Here is a 15,912-nt window from a genome sequence, read left to right as displayed (position 1 = left end):
ACAAGTTTTAATGAAACCAACTTGCTAATATATACTTTTACTAAAAAGTATTTTGTATGGATAAAATTCCATCATTGTAATTCATCTCCTTTTATGTTTATGATTTTCTTAAATTTGTTTCTTACTCAAATATATTCACTGCTTTTCTCCAAAAGTTTCCTTTTCTTTTCAAAGTATAAGGATAAAATGTGATTTTCTTCTTTTTATTCTTTCGTGACTCAGCTTCTTGCTTTCCAGTGTTAAGTACCTACTTATAGAACTACAGCTGCACATAAAGCTAAGAATGTATTGAGGAACTGCTATCTTCATAAGTCTATTTTTATGGAATAAGTATTCCAAGAATTTAATTTGTATAAGCACTCAAATATATAAGCCTAAAGTCCAGTATTGGGACTAATAAATTACAATTGCATGTAAGTCACTGAGCACTGAAGATGAACAGACAACACAGAAGTTATGCTATTTATAAATTCAAACAAATAGTCTTAATAAAAGTCTTTTGCCATTATCCGTAATCAATGGTGTATATTTCAAGGGAGCTTATTTTGGCCCTACCACCCCATTATACCTACCATAAAGACACAGGAACTTTTTAAAAATGTTTCATATCTATGCCAAGTGTTATCCTGTTTTAAAATCAGTATATTTTTGTTTGTTTGTTTGTTTGTTTTTAATGGGAAAATAGAGAAAACTAGGATTTTCTGCAAATTATATTCAACTAGTTTGGTATTCAGTGCCTTCCTTATTTATGGGTTTGTAACAAATTTTTGGCATAGACAACTATTTAGGTGTACATTTTAGTTCTTATTATTGATGAAGAATGCACAGCAACAGTAAAGGAAAAGATGTGTCTGTCAAACAGAGGTAGAGAAGAGACTACTTTTCATCATCCCTGGATGACTTTAGACATTAAGTGCAAGGTACTTGAGAACATATTTGCAGTTTTCCTTCTCGACTAAACAAGGTCTTAGTATCTTAAGACATTTACATGATGTGAACCAATGATTTAATGAAAGCTTTTAAAGCTAGAGTTAGAAGTAGACAGGACTAGTCCATGCTGTAGATTGTGCCCCACTGGGTGTGATATAATCCAAAGCTGCCTCTTACAGTTTTAGGAACCCTGTGTGGGAAATCATATTATGCTGGACACCATTGTAAGTGCTTAGATCCAACTGGGAACATTATCCAGTATCCCAATGAACAGCAAACAATAAGCAAATACAGGAGACATTCAGTGCCACTGTGAAAGTGTATTTTGAGCTTATGTACTTGGTGTCTTCTATCCAGACAAGAGGGCTCTTCGTAGCCTTCCTTGCGAAGTTCATTTTCATCTGCAAATCATGGAGATCAGACAGTTTCCAAGAAAATCTAAATGTTGCCCATTAACAACCTCTGATGTATGTAAACGAATAAACAAATCCCCCAAAACACAATCCCCAAACACCTGAGAAGAAAAAGGGGCCTAACGGAAATATCTCACAGGTCTTCTGTAGTTTTGCAAGTGTCAGTGTACAGAGCTCAGAAATGTGTCTGGTGGTGTTCCTGTTTCTGATCTAGGCTTTATAGCCAGGTAGCCCCCCCCCCAGTTCCTGTCATAATGAGTGTGAATATGCCGCCCATGAAACACTCACCCCATTTACACACCGCCTGAGACAGATGGGGGCAGTGGCTTGGGAGCAGCAGGGGAAAGACAGCTTTTCCGTTTCTGCTTCTCCTAAGCTTGCACTCAGACAGTGAAGAAACAAACACCCGCTTCGTCACAGGTGGGTTTAAACCCTCTTTCGTCCGTATCACATTCCCCAGTTCTGCCCGCGTTTCCTTCCCCCGAAAGGACGTTTCTCCCCGGGGGAGGCCGCGGGGTGCGGAGGGGCGCGGAAGGGCGCGGAGGGAAGCGCTGCCCTCCACGCACGGGCACTAGTGGGCGCTGCACTTTCTGTTCGATTTCTCTAAGCCCCGATATTCCATATTGCGTCCAGCCGGGCACTGGGGCAGCCGGGTGCAGGGAACTATTGCTTCAGTAGAAAAGACTCCGTCTGTGTTTGCAGTTTACAGGCAGTTGTCATTTACGTCTCGTGGCTTTACTGGTGCTGAGCTGGCAGAGGTCACTGGCAAGCAAGCACCAGGCAAATTACTGCCTTGGTTTTTTTCTTTTTCTTTTCTTTTTTTTTTTTTTTTTTTTTTTTTTTTTTTTTTTTAAGCAGCACGCCACAGAGCAGCCCCTCGCGTCACGGCTGAGGGCTCCGAAATAAGGTGTCGCTCCCTTTACTACTGTGTTTTTACTACACAAAACACCCGTGATGTCCCCAAGAAGCATTGGGGTGCTTGAATGGGATGTTGAAGTGCTGTGCACGCCACTTTAAATTTGAGCTTCTTTTGGTATGGTTGGCAACATAACTTTGTCTCCTCCACTGACACGTTTCTCTCTTGTTATTTAACAGGGAATCTCTTTGGTCCTATTGCAAGAGACATGCAAAAAAATACCTGGGCACGTTATCGGAGTCTACTTAGCAACTTTCAGACTTTGTTCCTCTGCTTTGTTACCTAAATACAGAAGACAGAAATGGGAGATAACGCTCCCATGCAAATGAAGAGATAGTTGCTCGTCGAGTCTCTGCTTGTGATAGTGGAAGACGCATTGGTTTTCCCTAAAGCAGATTTTTTTTCCCGGTAGCCTGATGCATGGAAAGCGCCAGTGCATTGTCCTCGGACAGCTGATGCTTATCGGGCCAGTGGGGGTATTGTGTTTCAGCTCGTGGCACTGGAAAACCTTGTAACTTTCTTTTGAAGTTAAATGGCTTCGTTTTGTTTCCATGTATGAATAACTCTCCGAAGAACTATAGTGACCCAACAGCGGACCCGTTTACAACGCCCGTCCAAGCAACCTGTTCCTTTCTCTCGGGCGGAGCTTTGCCCAAGAACTGGTCCTCTCGGAGAAGCAGACAGGAGGACAGGAGGAAAGGGAGGGAGAGGGGGAGGCTCCTCAATCAGCCCAAGTTGCATCGTAATTAAATTTTATTTTATCCTACCGAGGCATGCAAAATATCGAGCAAAATACAAGTTTAAGTAATTTGTTTGTATTCTTACCTGTAGGACTCGGAAATTAACAGCCCCGCTAGTTTACTGTTAAGCCTGGAGAGCGAGAGATTGCTTTGCAAACATTACAGTTATTATGTCTGCAGTTGGTACTCTTTGTATAAATTATTGATCAGCCATCTTATTTTTCTTTCTGCTTAATGGATATTATAGCATAGCCGTTTACACGCTATAGTTAAGGTTGTGTCAGCACTTCCATTTATAACATCCCCCTCTTACGCAGAGTTTATAACTCGCTATAAAATTCCGCTTTGTGCTGAAACTTTTCAAGCAAGGGCTCGGACTTTTAAAGATCCTTTCTTCCTCCTCGTCCCCCCCACGCCTCTTCTCCCCCCCCACCCCCGAAAGAACAACTAAAAATGTTGGTCTGCTTTTTTGAAATATGGGAATAAACAGGGCAAGCCCCTCTACGCCAGTGTTTTTCATTCACTTAAGTGACACGAGGAGTAAAAGGCTGCGTGTCTCGGACTGTCAGTTCATATACTTAAAAATAAATAAATAAATAAGAAGGCAATGCGCATTTTTTTTGTTGTTGTTACGGTTATTATGTTTATAAAGGAAGCAATCGGTGCTGGAGCGGCCGCCGATCCGCCGCTCCTCTCAGCGCCCGGCGGGCGGCGGCACCGGGGGCTCGGCGGGGCCGTGGGAGGGAGGGACGGAAAGAGGGAGGGAGGAGGATTCCGCCGCTCCCCACGGCTCTAGAACGTGGAGCAGGAAGAGCAGTCCCCCAGCACCGACAGAGATCGGGATGCGCACTGGAGAGCCAGGAGCACTGAACTTCGTGCCGGCTCCCGGTGTTCCGACTAGCCTGGCTTGGGAGCGAGGGAGGGAGCGGCTGAGCGAACTAACCCTGTGAAGGGGGGAAGGCACGGGAAAGGGCAGCTCAGATTAGATCAACGCTTTAACATAATTTAGTGGCAGGGGCTTTGTACTTCATAATTATTGCTCCGAGCGACTTTCCCTACCTGTTGGTAGGTGAATTAACACGTTGGACTGAGGACCTCTAATGAGAGCCCAAGTCTGACTCAAACATCACCCGTCTATGCCAGCCCTCATTTAATTCACGCAGGGAAGTTGGTTATCATTTCCTCCTCGCGCTGCAGCTCTCCCTCTCGGCTGTCAGTTGTCAGGTGAATGTCAGCACACAGTGCCCAGCCACTGCTCCATCCATCCATCCATCCATCCATCCTGAGGCAGCCCGGGAAGGGAACACGACCCGACCCGTTTCACCATGTGGCTCTGGTAGCAGCAACGCGATCGAGAGGCTCGAATCAACAGAAGTGTTGTTTTAGTTGACTGACTTCGAAACGTCTTTTCTGAAGTCAGAACAGTGACTTAAGGAAAAAAAAAAAGTAAATAAGCAAGTAGCTTAATTGGCGTTTGGTTTTTTGCAATTTACATATATGCGCTTGTGTGTGGGTGTGGTGGGAGTGTGGGTACGTGCGTCTGTGTGTGTGTCGGCTGCTGGGGAGGAGCGAGGCAAAGGATGAGAGGGCTCCCAAGCCGTCGGTTTTTGCATCTCCCAGTACAGCGTGTCCTTGGTCAGAGCATCAGTTAGCATCCCCTGAGATAAAACCCACTGCCCGTGGGGATGAGGGGGCAGAACTGAGGGATACTCCCTGGAGTTAAATCCTGCCCTTGTACTCAGGCGGTGAGTACCCAGGGAGCCAGGAGGGCTCCCTGACGCAAGGGTGTAAAGCCGGCAAAGGATGCTCTAGCGCTCTAGCGTTGAAGTGCCGGGGTAGGCAGGGCGTGTGCGAGTGACCAAGACGACAGCAATTCCCCATCCAGCCCTGTGCTGGGGATGCACAGCCACTGCTTTCAGTTCTCCGTCTGAGAGGCTCACATTAAACCATTAACACAAGTGGTATTTTGCTACCAGATTCTCGTTTTTAAAGACTTTAAAAGTTATTTTAATGGCTCCAGAAGTTTCTTCACTTTCTTCCACCACCTTTTTTTTTTTTTTTTTTTTTTTGGTTAAGCAGGCACCCTACGTAAATATAAATTGCAGTAAACAGAACGTGTAAGCAATCTTGCCTTGTATTCTGGATTTTTTGTGATATATGGTGGACTGTTCCGAAGTGTATGCTATTGTTAAAGCTGTTTGTGCCGGGTGTACTAATGTACTGTTTGATTGAGTGAATTAGCAGTCATAACAATCTGGCAGTCTGGCCATAGAAGTGTGCTCAAATTGATTTGTGTTATGGCTGGACTGGAAAATCTAGTGTTAGTTGTTTTTTTGCCCTGGGGCATTGTTTGTACCAAACTCCACTTTTCATTTAATTTTCCAATATATTTTTGAAAGACCAAAAGGTTTGTGATCAACATTTGCTGCACTTTATTATTATTCAGTTATTAAAAATATCCTATGAGTAATTTCAGGTTCCCAAAAACCTTGCTTTCAATTAGAGTAAACATAATTAGCGTGATGTCGTGCCTGGAATGGCAAATCTCCCTTTGTATCTATTAAGCATGTTATCTACTTGTCCTGTCACTGAAAGGAATCCAGTTTGTATTTATATCGGACAAGGTCTTGTGCTACTTTGACTACAAGGCAACAATTAGAAAAACAGCACTGCAGTATCCAGTTTCTTACTACTGGTACAACATTTCACATCAATCTCAACTGTATTCATGGTGTTCTCAATGTTTAGTAAGTATCTTGGTGGAAGAGAAGCAAAAAGAGGATCTCTATTCACACACTTACATTTCTATGAGTCTATTTTCCTGAGCGATGCAGGGGGGATTCGGTATGAGGTCCCTCCCTCTTTCTCAGTCTTCCCTCTAAATAACAGATAGCTCCTCAAAGGGGGATTGCTGCTCGAGACCTGAAATTAAGAGCAAAGCAGAACTTACCTTCTCTTTGCCAGTACTTGTTCCTTTCTTAGAATCTTCTGCTCGGCAGTCGTTTGCCAGAATTATAATGCAGAATGATTAAACCTAAAACACTACTCTATTGATCACACAGAAAGCTTTGTGAAATCATCTTGTTTCTTCTATTCAGAAACGGTGAACAAAATAGGTCACTAGACAAGGATAAGATAAAAAACAAGACAGAAATGTATTTCTCAGGAAAATAAATTCCAAAGAAATGCAGGAAAAAAATGTGGATGAACTTAACATGATAATACACTATTCATCCTTACCAGGTGTCTATCTTCTGTATCCATCCCCTCCCCCCAGACCATTCCTTCACACACATTCAGAAGATAAATACTTTTCTGTTTTGGTTTTTTTTTTCTGAATGAATTAAAATATTTAATTATCAATAATAACTGAGGAGGGGGGAGGGAGCTGATGTAGTATCCTATCTCCTGTCAGTCAAGTATTCAGATTCCTTAAAATGCAACAGCTACAATGCGTTTTCTAATTGCATTTTACCCTTTACAGCTGCCCTCAAAATTGTAATTTAATAAAATTGTGAACACCATATCAGTCTTTTTTTAAAGCAATAAATTACAATCACTGTCAATACATCTTGCTGCTTTAACTAACATTCTAATATATCAAAATGGTAAAAAGAAAGAGAGAGAGAAACAGAGAAAATACCTGCCCTGAACACTTACATGAGCAGAACAGAAACCCTGCTTCAAACAATCTTCCAGGAAAGAAATTAAAGACTTCTTAATTAGTGCAGCAATTAGGCTTTCTTGGTCGCATTTTAATCAGCCCAGGCCCTATCAAAGGACAAACAGAACGATTTGCAGGTCTTTGAATTTTAAACAGTCTTATTGATTTCAGCACCATAAGTCTTCACTTGACACAGGCAGAATTTTCAAATATCAGTTACAGTAATTTGAGTTTTGCTGATATCAACTCAGGGAGAGAAAAAGAAAACATCCAACAATATTATTATGTGAAAGGGTCAGCAAGTGAGAGAAATGCAATCTAGAGAAGTTTACAAAGACCGGCCGCAGGATTTGTTGGTTTATGTGAGTGTGTGAGTATATGTGCAAGTTAAAATAATCGAGATGCTCCCTATAATAATTAGAAAGACTTACCACGCCAGAAGCTTTGAGGAATCTTGAACCTTTTCATAAATCTGTTTCTTTCTAGGTTTCTAATCCCAGTGTTGCATTGAAACCATCAAGGTTAACCCAAACCCCTGGAAGTAAACTCTTTCAAACTACATTTTCCTTTGGACCACGAGGATTTTACATTTGTGAGGCCACACAGCAAGTAGAAAAGCAGAAGGGCTGGTGTGTGTCAGATTGTAGGAAAGGTAGAGAACAAAAGAAATGGAAGGTTTCCTAATTCAGAGTTCACTCAGGTCTCCAAGTGGCAATATCACATGAGTCTGGCTCTGTCCCGACCTTCTTAAGGATCTGTTCTGTCTTCATAAGGTGTGAGAGAAGGTAAGATGCAAAAGGACAGGTGAGGCAAAGAAAATACGGACGGAGTTGGCTTTCTACAATTGAAAAAAAAAAAGATGCAGTGCATCTATGTTTTGAAATTACAAGTTTTACGCAACACTAGATCCCACCACTGGGATCCCACCACTGGAATTCGAGTTGTATAAGCTCCTCGAGACAAACATTCTGAAAAAATCCCACCTAAAAATGGCTCAAAGAAGTGTTCTGTCCAATTATGGGTACACAAGACTTCAAATCAAAAGGCTGCTTTGTATTTTCTTGGGTTTATTTGCAATTTTAAAATTTTACTGCAGGATAGCTAAAATTTCAGTAGTAATGGACCTCTTAAGTGGCTTTAGAACACAAATTCCCTTAGACTGAATTTAAAGTACAATAAGCAAACAGATCGCGTGAGAGTAGTTTATGTCTGATACTGCGGAAATTCCCCTGCACCAAAGTACCACAGTTGAGATTATCCACTCTGCAGATGTGTCATCCCGTGACTCATGTCTCACGTAATAGTACATATAAAGAAAAAGAAGACAAAAAGCTATGGGCACATACATGCATGGCATGTAATTAAGCACACAGAGGGTGCATTTTTTAAACAGGAAGAACTATGTACGCACCGACTCCCGATTTTGCACACCTCCATCAGTACCAGTGGCCACTTCTTGGCCCCTTTGAAAGTGCGAAGTGCCCTGAAGACATGCGCGCCAGAGCCCCAGGCTTTCCCGACGGGCGCCAAGCTGCCAAACCCCGTTCCATCCCCATCCCGACCCCGGCCAGGTACCGCGCCAAGCCGGCCGCGCCGCCCGCCCCACCGCGCATGCGCGGGCCGGCGCCGCGCTGACTTTGCGCGCTACCTGGCGCGGAGGGGCCGGGGCGGCGCTGCGCGGGCTCTGCGCGCCATCGGCACCTGTTGCGCGGTGGTACCTGCGCGGGCCGCCGTCTTTCCTGTCTCCTAAGTTACTTGTGTGCCGCCGCAGCCCGCTCGGTGCGGTGCCTCGGCGGCCTGACCCGTAGTGCCCTTGTCCCCTCCGATCCAGGGCCGCCGCGGGAAAGCCCTCCGCGGATGCTGCCGCGTGGGGCTGCCCGTGCGCGCCCCGCGCAGCCGCCGCCCGCGCAACAAAGGGGACCCTCGGCAGCAACTCCCACGCCGCCGGGAGGAGCGTCTTGTGGTCCCGGGAGAGCAACAACAGCAGCAAGAGCAACAGACCCGTCCGGAGGTTTCTGCTTTTGTCTGCCCCGGCAAGGTGTGCGGAGCCCAGCGCCCGCCCCGCGCCTCGGCTCCCCCGCTCCCGCCCGGCTTTGGGGGGAACGCTGGAGACGCTCGTGTTTCTCCACAAACTGTGTTGACAAGCGACTGTTGAAAAGGGCTGGGAAAATTACATCTCATCTCTGGTGGGGTGAAATATGAAACATGTAATCTAACGGTTCCTGAAGGAGGGGGGGAAGAGAGACTTCTCTCGTCTCTCTCTCTGTTTTCCTGCTCCGGGTTCCTGGTTGGATAATTTGGGTTAATACTAGTGAGTGAGCCTTTTGCTGCTTCAAAGGGTATTTCAAGTTGCCGGAGCTCCTCCCCTCCGCACCGTGTGACAACAACAACTCGTCCAGCGAGCGAGCGGCGGCGGCGGCAGCAGCCAGCACTTCCCAGCTCATTTTCTCTCTGTCATTCCCCTCTCAATCTTTGATCAATGTACTTGCCAGAGAGAACCGAAGTCCTTCAAACCTCCTCCCTTTCACCTTCGTCTTTAACGTGGTGCTAGAGCAAGGACCACAAAAAGAAACTGCCCTCCCCCTCCCCTCGGCCCCAGCCCCGCCGCCCGGAGCGGACTTCTCCTCCTCCTCCTCCTCCTCCGTCCCCACTTGCGGGACACTTTGTGCGTTCTCTCTCTCACTCTGCCCCCTGCTCTCTCGCTCGCCGCAGCACCTGATCCGGGGTTATCCCCCCCTTCTTCTCCCCCCTCCTCCCTTCTCTCCTTTCCTCTTTTTTTTTTTTTTTTTTTAAATACATTTTTTAATTTTTCCCCTTTCCCCTGCGTGTGTGTGTGGGAACTTTCCCCCCTCCCCCTGCCCCCTCCGCCGTATATGTGACCATGGCCGTACCGGCTGCTTTGATCCCTCCGACCCAGCTGGTCCCCCCTCAGCCTCCGGTCTCAACTTCTGCCGCCTGCACCACCACCACCACCACCTCCTCGTCGGCCACCTCGTCGGCGGCCACCTCCTCTCCGTCTCCGTCCATCGCTCCCCCGCCGGCCGCTTCGGGGACAAACCTATTCCGGCCGGAGCCCATCGCAGCGGCGGCAGCGGCGGCGGCCACAGTCACCTCCACCACCAGCGGCGGCGGCGGTAACGGCAGCGGCGGCGGCAGCGGCGGCGGCAGCCCCAGCCTGGGCACCGGCGGCGGCGGCGGCGGCGGCAGCAGCGGTGGCGGCAGCGGCGGCACCTCCACTCCCAATGCCAGCGCGGCCAGCGCGGCCGGCAGCCTACCCGGCAAGCCCGTGTACTCGACCCCATCCCCGGTGGAGAACACCCCCCAGAATAACGAGTGCAAGATGGTGGATCTGAGGGGGGCCAAAGTGGCCTCCTTCACCGTGGAGGGCTGCGAGCTCATCTGCCTGCCCCAGGCTTTCGACCTCTTCCTGAAGCACTTGGTGGGGGGCTTGCATACGGTCTACACCAAGCTGAAGCGGCTGGAGATCACGCCCGTGGTCTGCAACGTGGAGCAGGTCCGCATTCTGAGGGGGCTGGGGGCCATCCAGCCCGGGGTCAACCGCTGCAAACTCATCTCCAGGAAGGATTTCGAGACCCTCTACAACGACTGCACCAACGCCAGGTAAGCGCCGCAAGGCACACGCGCACCCCGCCGGGCCCCCCGCCGCCGCCCCGTCCCACCCTCGCGCGGTGCGGTCCGGGCGGGCGGTGCGCCGCTCCCCGCTGCCCCCTCCCGCGCTGCCCCCGCACCCAGCCGGCCTGCTGCGCATCCGGCGGCGCTGCTTCTTGGTGGGACGGAGGGAGCGAGGGGGAAGGAGAAGGGGTGTTTGTGCCCCCCTCCCGCTGCGCCTTGCGAGTGTCGCCCTGTCATTGTCCTCTTCTCTCATCCGTCCGAGGCGTGCCGGGGGCAGCGCAGCGCGGGAGCGGAGGGCCGGCGGGGGTGGGGAGGGGGCAGCAGGGCCAAAAAGTGCTTTCTGAGCGACCCCGCTGCTCAGGCTGTCCCTGGATGTATCTTTAAAGCGGGCAGCCCTGGGAAAAAACCTCCCGAAGGGTGCACGGGAGTGGGCGGGGAGCGGAGGGACGGCGACACAGACACTCGGGTGTCGCGTTAACTGGGATGGGGTGCGCAACTGCCTCCCGGGCATCGGGCCCAGTTCCGGGGAGATGGAGGCCACTTGGCCATCAGCTGCTGTCACACATCCGAGGGGGCACGTGCACTTTTTGTATAAGGCTGTGGGGCAGTTGCCACATGGCGAACGGGGGAGGTGGAGGGAGGGCGGGAAGACGGCGAGGAGGAGGAGGAGGAGGAGGAGGTGGCGGCGGCGGCGGCGGCTTTGCTTTGGGGCAGTGGGGAGAGGTGCCAGGCGGCCGGGCTGGGCTGCTCCCTCGCGGTGGGGGGGGGTGGTGTCGGTCCCCGAGGAGCAGGTGCGAGCAGCTCCAGGTCCCCGCCAGCCGGGGAGGAGGCGACGGGGGCAGCGGGAGCGCGGCAGGGGTTTTGGCCAGGCTGGATCCTGCTGCCGCGTAGAGTAACGCGGGCGCGGTGGCGGGAACGGCTCCGGGGGCGGGGAGCAGCGCTGCGGCTGCGGGCGTTGTGGGGGCATCCGCGCACCCCGCGGGCCTGGGAGGCGCGTAGGGGAGGTGAGCCCCAAACTTGCCACAGCCGGAGAGGGGTGTCGGAGGGGCGAGAAGGAGCTGGCAAAAGAGGAAATTCCTGATGCAATAGCAGCCGCCTTTGCAACGGAGGGCGAAAGCGTGGGGCTGTTATCTCTCAATCTGTAGGTTACAGGGCTGAATCTCCTCGATAAGGAGAAGGGATCGCATAACTGCCGTGACCCCGAGATCAGAGCGGTCGGAAGCGGCTCCAGTTCCCGGGGGCTCGCCCTGCCTGGGGCGGGGGCGGGGGGCTCTGGCTCTGCCGCGCTGGAGGGGCCTCGGGAACTTCCCACGGAGGACGTCGTGGACAAAGTCCCGATGCGACTTTCAGTATACGCAAACAAACAGACCGGGCTCGTTTCACTTTCCTATTGTAGGATTTCTAGGTGCAGCAATAGCCAACACGTGGGGAATTAACCCTACGCGATGCCGTGCTCCTGACCGTCCCGTCCGCGATGGCGGGGGATGTGACATCTCCTCCTCCCCCTCCCCTTCCCGATTCAGCGGAGGGTGCCTGAGAGTCATTAGCATTGAGCCAGACGAAGCAGAGCACTTACTTTGCGGTGGCTGTTGCTAGATGGATTGTTGAAGTTCCTGAATATTCAGGGCAGCAGGACAAAACAGCCTGGAATAACTTCCAAGCACTGACATAACTGTAGCTGCTCGGGTAACTGTGCTGTTGTTTCATGTGGAATCAACATGAATATTAATAGCTACGCTTAGACGATCGTTGGTTTGTTTGTTTTTTTTTGGGGGGGTCTGTGTGTGCGGGTGGCTTGTAACTTGTAACAACTCTGCAAGAGTTCCAAGATATTGTCCTTAAAATAAACTCATGTAACTTTTACTTTGCCACAGTAATACCGTGTGAATTTTAATTTGAATATGTAGAATTAAGAAATAGAGAAACTTTTTCCTTTTTTTTGGCGGGGGCAGTATGGGGACACCAATTCCTGGACCTGGCAGGGTTATAAAAGGGTTTGGCAGGCTGGTTGTAACATGGCTTGATTATGTCAACAGCACAGAATCGGCTGTGTTTCAGCTGTTCCTGAGGTCTGCTGTGTTATCATCCAGTGTAGTAGAAATTACAGTAGTGGGTTCAGAAGTGAATAGGATTTGACCCTTAAAAAGCGTAATCTTAGCAGATTTATTTATACATCCATTGAACAAATAAATTAATGGAAATTATATACAATAGATATAGGAAATGTATTATTACAGTATAGACAAAGTGGGTCAGTGAGTTTTGGTCAAAATGGATGATGTCATCGGAAGATAAATCTGTATTTGCTTTCTGGGTTTCCCCTCTAAGACATATCATTCTGATTCTTCTTTCCTTACAAATTATTTTTAATTATTTCTGACGTTACAGTAAATATACAGAATATTTTGATCTACACAGTTTAGTGATTTAAGCGACCTTTCCAGACTCTCAGTTACTGCATACTTTAGTTGGGTGATGTCTTTTTGTATCCTGGGTGGACATTTAGCTGTTGCGATGGAAGCTATAAGAACCAACTCCATCCTAGTGGCTAAATTGTTATACTCATCACATTCAAAAATTTCGAACCAGCATCTTATCACTGTTATATTTGTCTCATAATCAGCTGATGCACTCAAGTATGCTAATCCCTTTTTGGAAAGCTTCATCAAGGTTAATATGTTATTTAATCAAAAAAGGCATCCAAATAAAGCCATTACTTTGTTGTTCTTTAAATGGATTGAATCGTTAGTTGCCAGTTGCTGTGGAAATAATTTGTAATAACTTATTTTGAGATGGAAAAGTTTTAGACATGTTTCACCAAAATGATACATTTTAACTGTGATATTGCTATTTAAAAGAATCAATAAAACAAAAATCAATAAAGCACCAAGGGATTTTCTATTGAATGCTTAATGTAGAGGTCTGTAAAGTGAATTGGTTTTCTGTGTTTATTTGTGATACTACTAATAATAACATGATACCGAAGGACCTTTTTCTAAATTAGGCTTCTGTATCAGTTCACTGGAAAAATAAGCTTCCGTTATGGAAGATGACTTTTCTTTTCTGGTCATACTGACCTTTGCTTTTATTTTCCTCATAAAAAGCACTGGCCGCCGAACAGAAATCCAGGAAATAGCAAACTGTGCATTTAGCTTACATTCCGATTAAATGGTTTGACATTAATGGGATGCTAGAAAGCCATATGCCAAACAAATAGGGGAAGGATAAAGGCAAAACATGGAAAATATTTAAAGCTACTAGATGCCAACTGGGTCATGTTTCTTGAATGTGTGGGTGAAAGAGAGTAGCAAACTGTGCACTGGATGTCACCTGCCTAGGATTAATGACCTGGAAGCTATTGATCCCAGATTGTTTCTGGTCTCTTGTGTTTTGAGCACTTGTGGAATTTTGCCATGCTGGGTCCCTTCGCTGAGTTTTCCCATAGACTTAGGCTGGCTTTGGATCGTGCCCACATGAGTAAAGGCTGAAAGCGTGTGCTTTCTTCTGACCCCCCTCCTGTGGCCAGGATATGTTAATCTTTTCTGACATTTGAAGATGATTTTGAATGGGTTCATTGACATTCATACTTAAAGTGGGAAATTATTTGCACTCTTTGGAAGGTATTTACAAATTTTGGAAAATAACCTAATTGATTTTTGAGTATAAAGGGGAAAGATGCTGAACATAAAACAATTCTCTTCAAAGCCTGTCTTACACGGCAGTTATTCAGCCCCTCTTTGCTAGCTTCTGCTTCTCTCAAATTATGTGGACCTAGCATGTCCTTGTTTACTGAATACTGCATGCTTGCATAGCTTTTTTTCTCTTTGTATTAATTAAAGGAGTATCTCACTCAGATAGCTTAGTACATATCATAGATAGTTTGAATGAACAGGTCAGCAAGTGCTGCTGAAACGAACGTCAAATATATCGTACCTGTGGTTTATATGGATGACCTTCCTTCTTGCCACAGATTATTAAAATATAATCAGCAGAAATATGGAAGGCTTTACAAGCAAAGATGACTTCTGGAAGACCAGAAGATAAATTGTAGTCACTATATAGAAGGAGTAAAAGGTTTGAAAGTGGTTTCTTCTGACTTAAAAAAAAATAAACCACTCCGGTTGCTCGTAATAACAGTACTTTAATATCCATCTGATTATATGTATTTATTGGTAAATATTGTAATTTAAAAGCTGGGATCCTTGAACCATACTTGTTACAACAGAATAGAACTATTTATCCCTTTAATCTGATACTTAGTCCCTGGCAGCAACACGGTATTGGATACTTGAGGAAGGGAACACTTCTCTCCTGTGAACGCTGGCTGCCTGTCGTGAAGCACTGCTAGTGCTGTTCCCGGGAAGCACTGTCGGTGCTGTTCTCATGCAGGGAGGTGAGGGCCTACTAGTGATGGGCAGCGAGACATTTTTTTTTCCTGATTGCTTCACCTGATCTTCCTCAAGTATTTAATTTGATTAACTCTTTCTTAATCTTCGAACTATGAAGATTGATAAAGTTTTGTGGGTTTTTTTTTTTTTTTGTGAAATCTTTTACTGGCAGATATAGTTTATATAAAAAGTACAGTTTTATCGTCAGTTTTGTATCAACTTTACTTGCAAGAATGGGTTATACAATTAGCTTTGTTATTTCCACAGACCATTACCATCTCTGTTCAAATGCTTGGTTCAGTCTCAGGATTCCACTCTCTTTCTGGAGCCATAGGCTCCTCACTCTGCGGGTGCTGAGCCCCTGTCCCAGGCATGTGGAGCAAGTGCCCCACACTGTCCCTATGAGCTGCATTTAGGGCCCTGCTGCTCCTCGCTGGGGCTTCTTCTCCACCACTCCTCAGCACCGTAAACTACAATGCACTTAAAGTATTCTTATTTACTACTTGCTTGATATTTTGTAATCCGGGGTGTGTTCCGAATGTTTGTTGGAAATGCTAATTTTGTTTGAATGCCTTTCAGTATTTCTTCTGTTTAGCCCTGTTACTAGATCATTCCAGACAGCTGTTTTTTGCCTATCTCTGCAATTCATCATCTAAACTGAATTGCGTATGAAGCAGAGAATTTTCATACACTGGAATGAATTTTAATATTTTCCTTTTGAACTGTGTAATTGATATATTAAATTGTTATTGCAATCCCTGCTGGTCTGGTACAGGTAAATGTCTTTCACCATTGTCAATGTTGCCTAGTCATGGAGGAGCTTTACAAGTTTAGCTGTAAAAATTCATTACTGGCTGCAGGATAGCAGAGAGAGTAAACAGAAACTACCAAGTTTTGTCTAAATTGTATGAGCCAGTGAACCAAGAGTCTGAAACAACCATGATGCCTGTCTGGTTTTAAGCAACAGGACTCTATTTAGATCCTCTTTGTTCTTTTATAAGTTAAATATGTTTTGTTTTAAAAATAACGTTTGGGGCATCTGCTTTGCATTGTGAGTTAATTCCATTCATTGTTTTAAAATAGTGATTAACCTTTTGCAAATTATATACTGCACACGAACAGTAATTTTTTCAATAATCTTTAAATGTGCATGCTGTAACAGCGCCATAATGTGGACTGACATAATAGGAATTGACAGTAAATTTTTAGTTGCCTAAATACGTATTTA

General features: G+C 46.6%; 1 protein-coding gene and 1 long non-coding RNA gene across 8 annotated transcripts in view; one reads left to right on the top strand and one right to left on the bottom strand.

Moving 5' to 3' along the window:
* Nucleotides 1-3,469: 3,469 nt before the first annotated feature.
* On the bottom strand, nt 3,470-8,208 carry LOC126648828 (uncharacterized). 2 transcript variants are annotated; one of them, XR_007630897.1, is made up of 4 exons: nt 6,660-8,208; nt 5,801-5,921; nt 4,059-4,427; nt 3,470-3,943 (listed from the first exon to the last, which is right to left on the bottom strand). It is a non-coding gene; the product is annotated as an uncharacterized LOC126648828 (long non-coding RNA). The 2 variants fall into 2 exon arrangements; XR_007630896.1 differs by having other exon boundaries at nt 3,470-4,427.
* An 899-nt stretch (nt 8,209-9,107) lies between these two features.
* The window catches only part of DACH1 (dachshund family transcription factor 1), a 350,977-nt gene continuing 344,172 nt past the window's right edge, over nt 9,108-15,912 (top strand). For all 6 annotated transcript variants that reach the window (XM_050332379.1, XM_050332378.1, XM_050332376.1 and 3 more), the window contains exon 1: nt 9,108-10,284. In XM_050332379.1, coding sequence (XP_050188336.1) covers nt 9,545-10,284 — 740 coding nt within the window. In that variant the 5' untranslated portion in view covers nt 9,108-9,544. The remainder of the gene's footprint in view (nt 10,285-15,912) is intronic.

Source organism: Myiozetetes cayanensis, unplaced genomic scaffold, assembly GCF_022539395.1.
Source record: "Myiozetetes cayanensis isolate MyiCay16 unplaced genomic scaffold, myiCay2020 scf5-8, whole genome shotgun sequence".
NCBI classification, from domain to species: Eukaryota; Metazoa; Chordata; class Aves; order Passeriformes; family Tyrannidae; genus Myiozetetes; species Myiozetetes cayanensis.
Note: the sequence above shows the minus strand (reverse complement) of the source record. Positions and strands in the feature narration are given on the sequence as shown.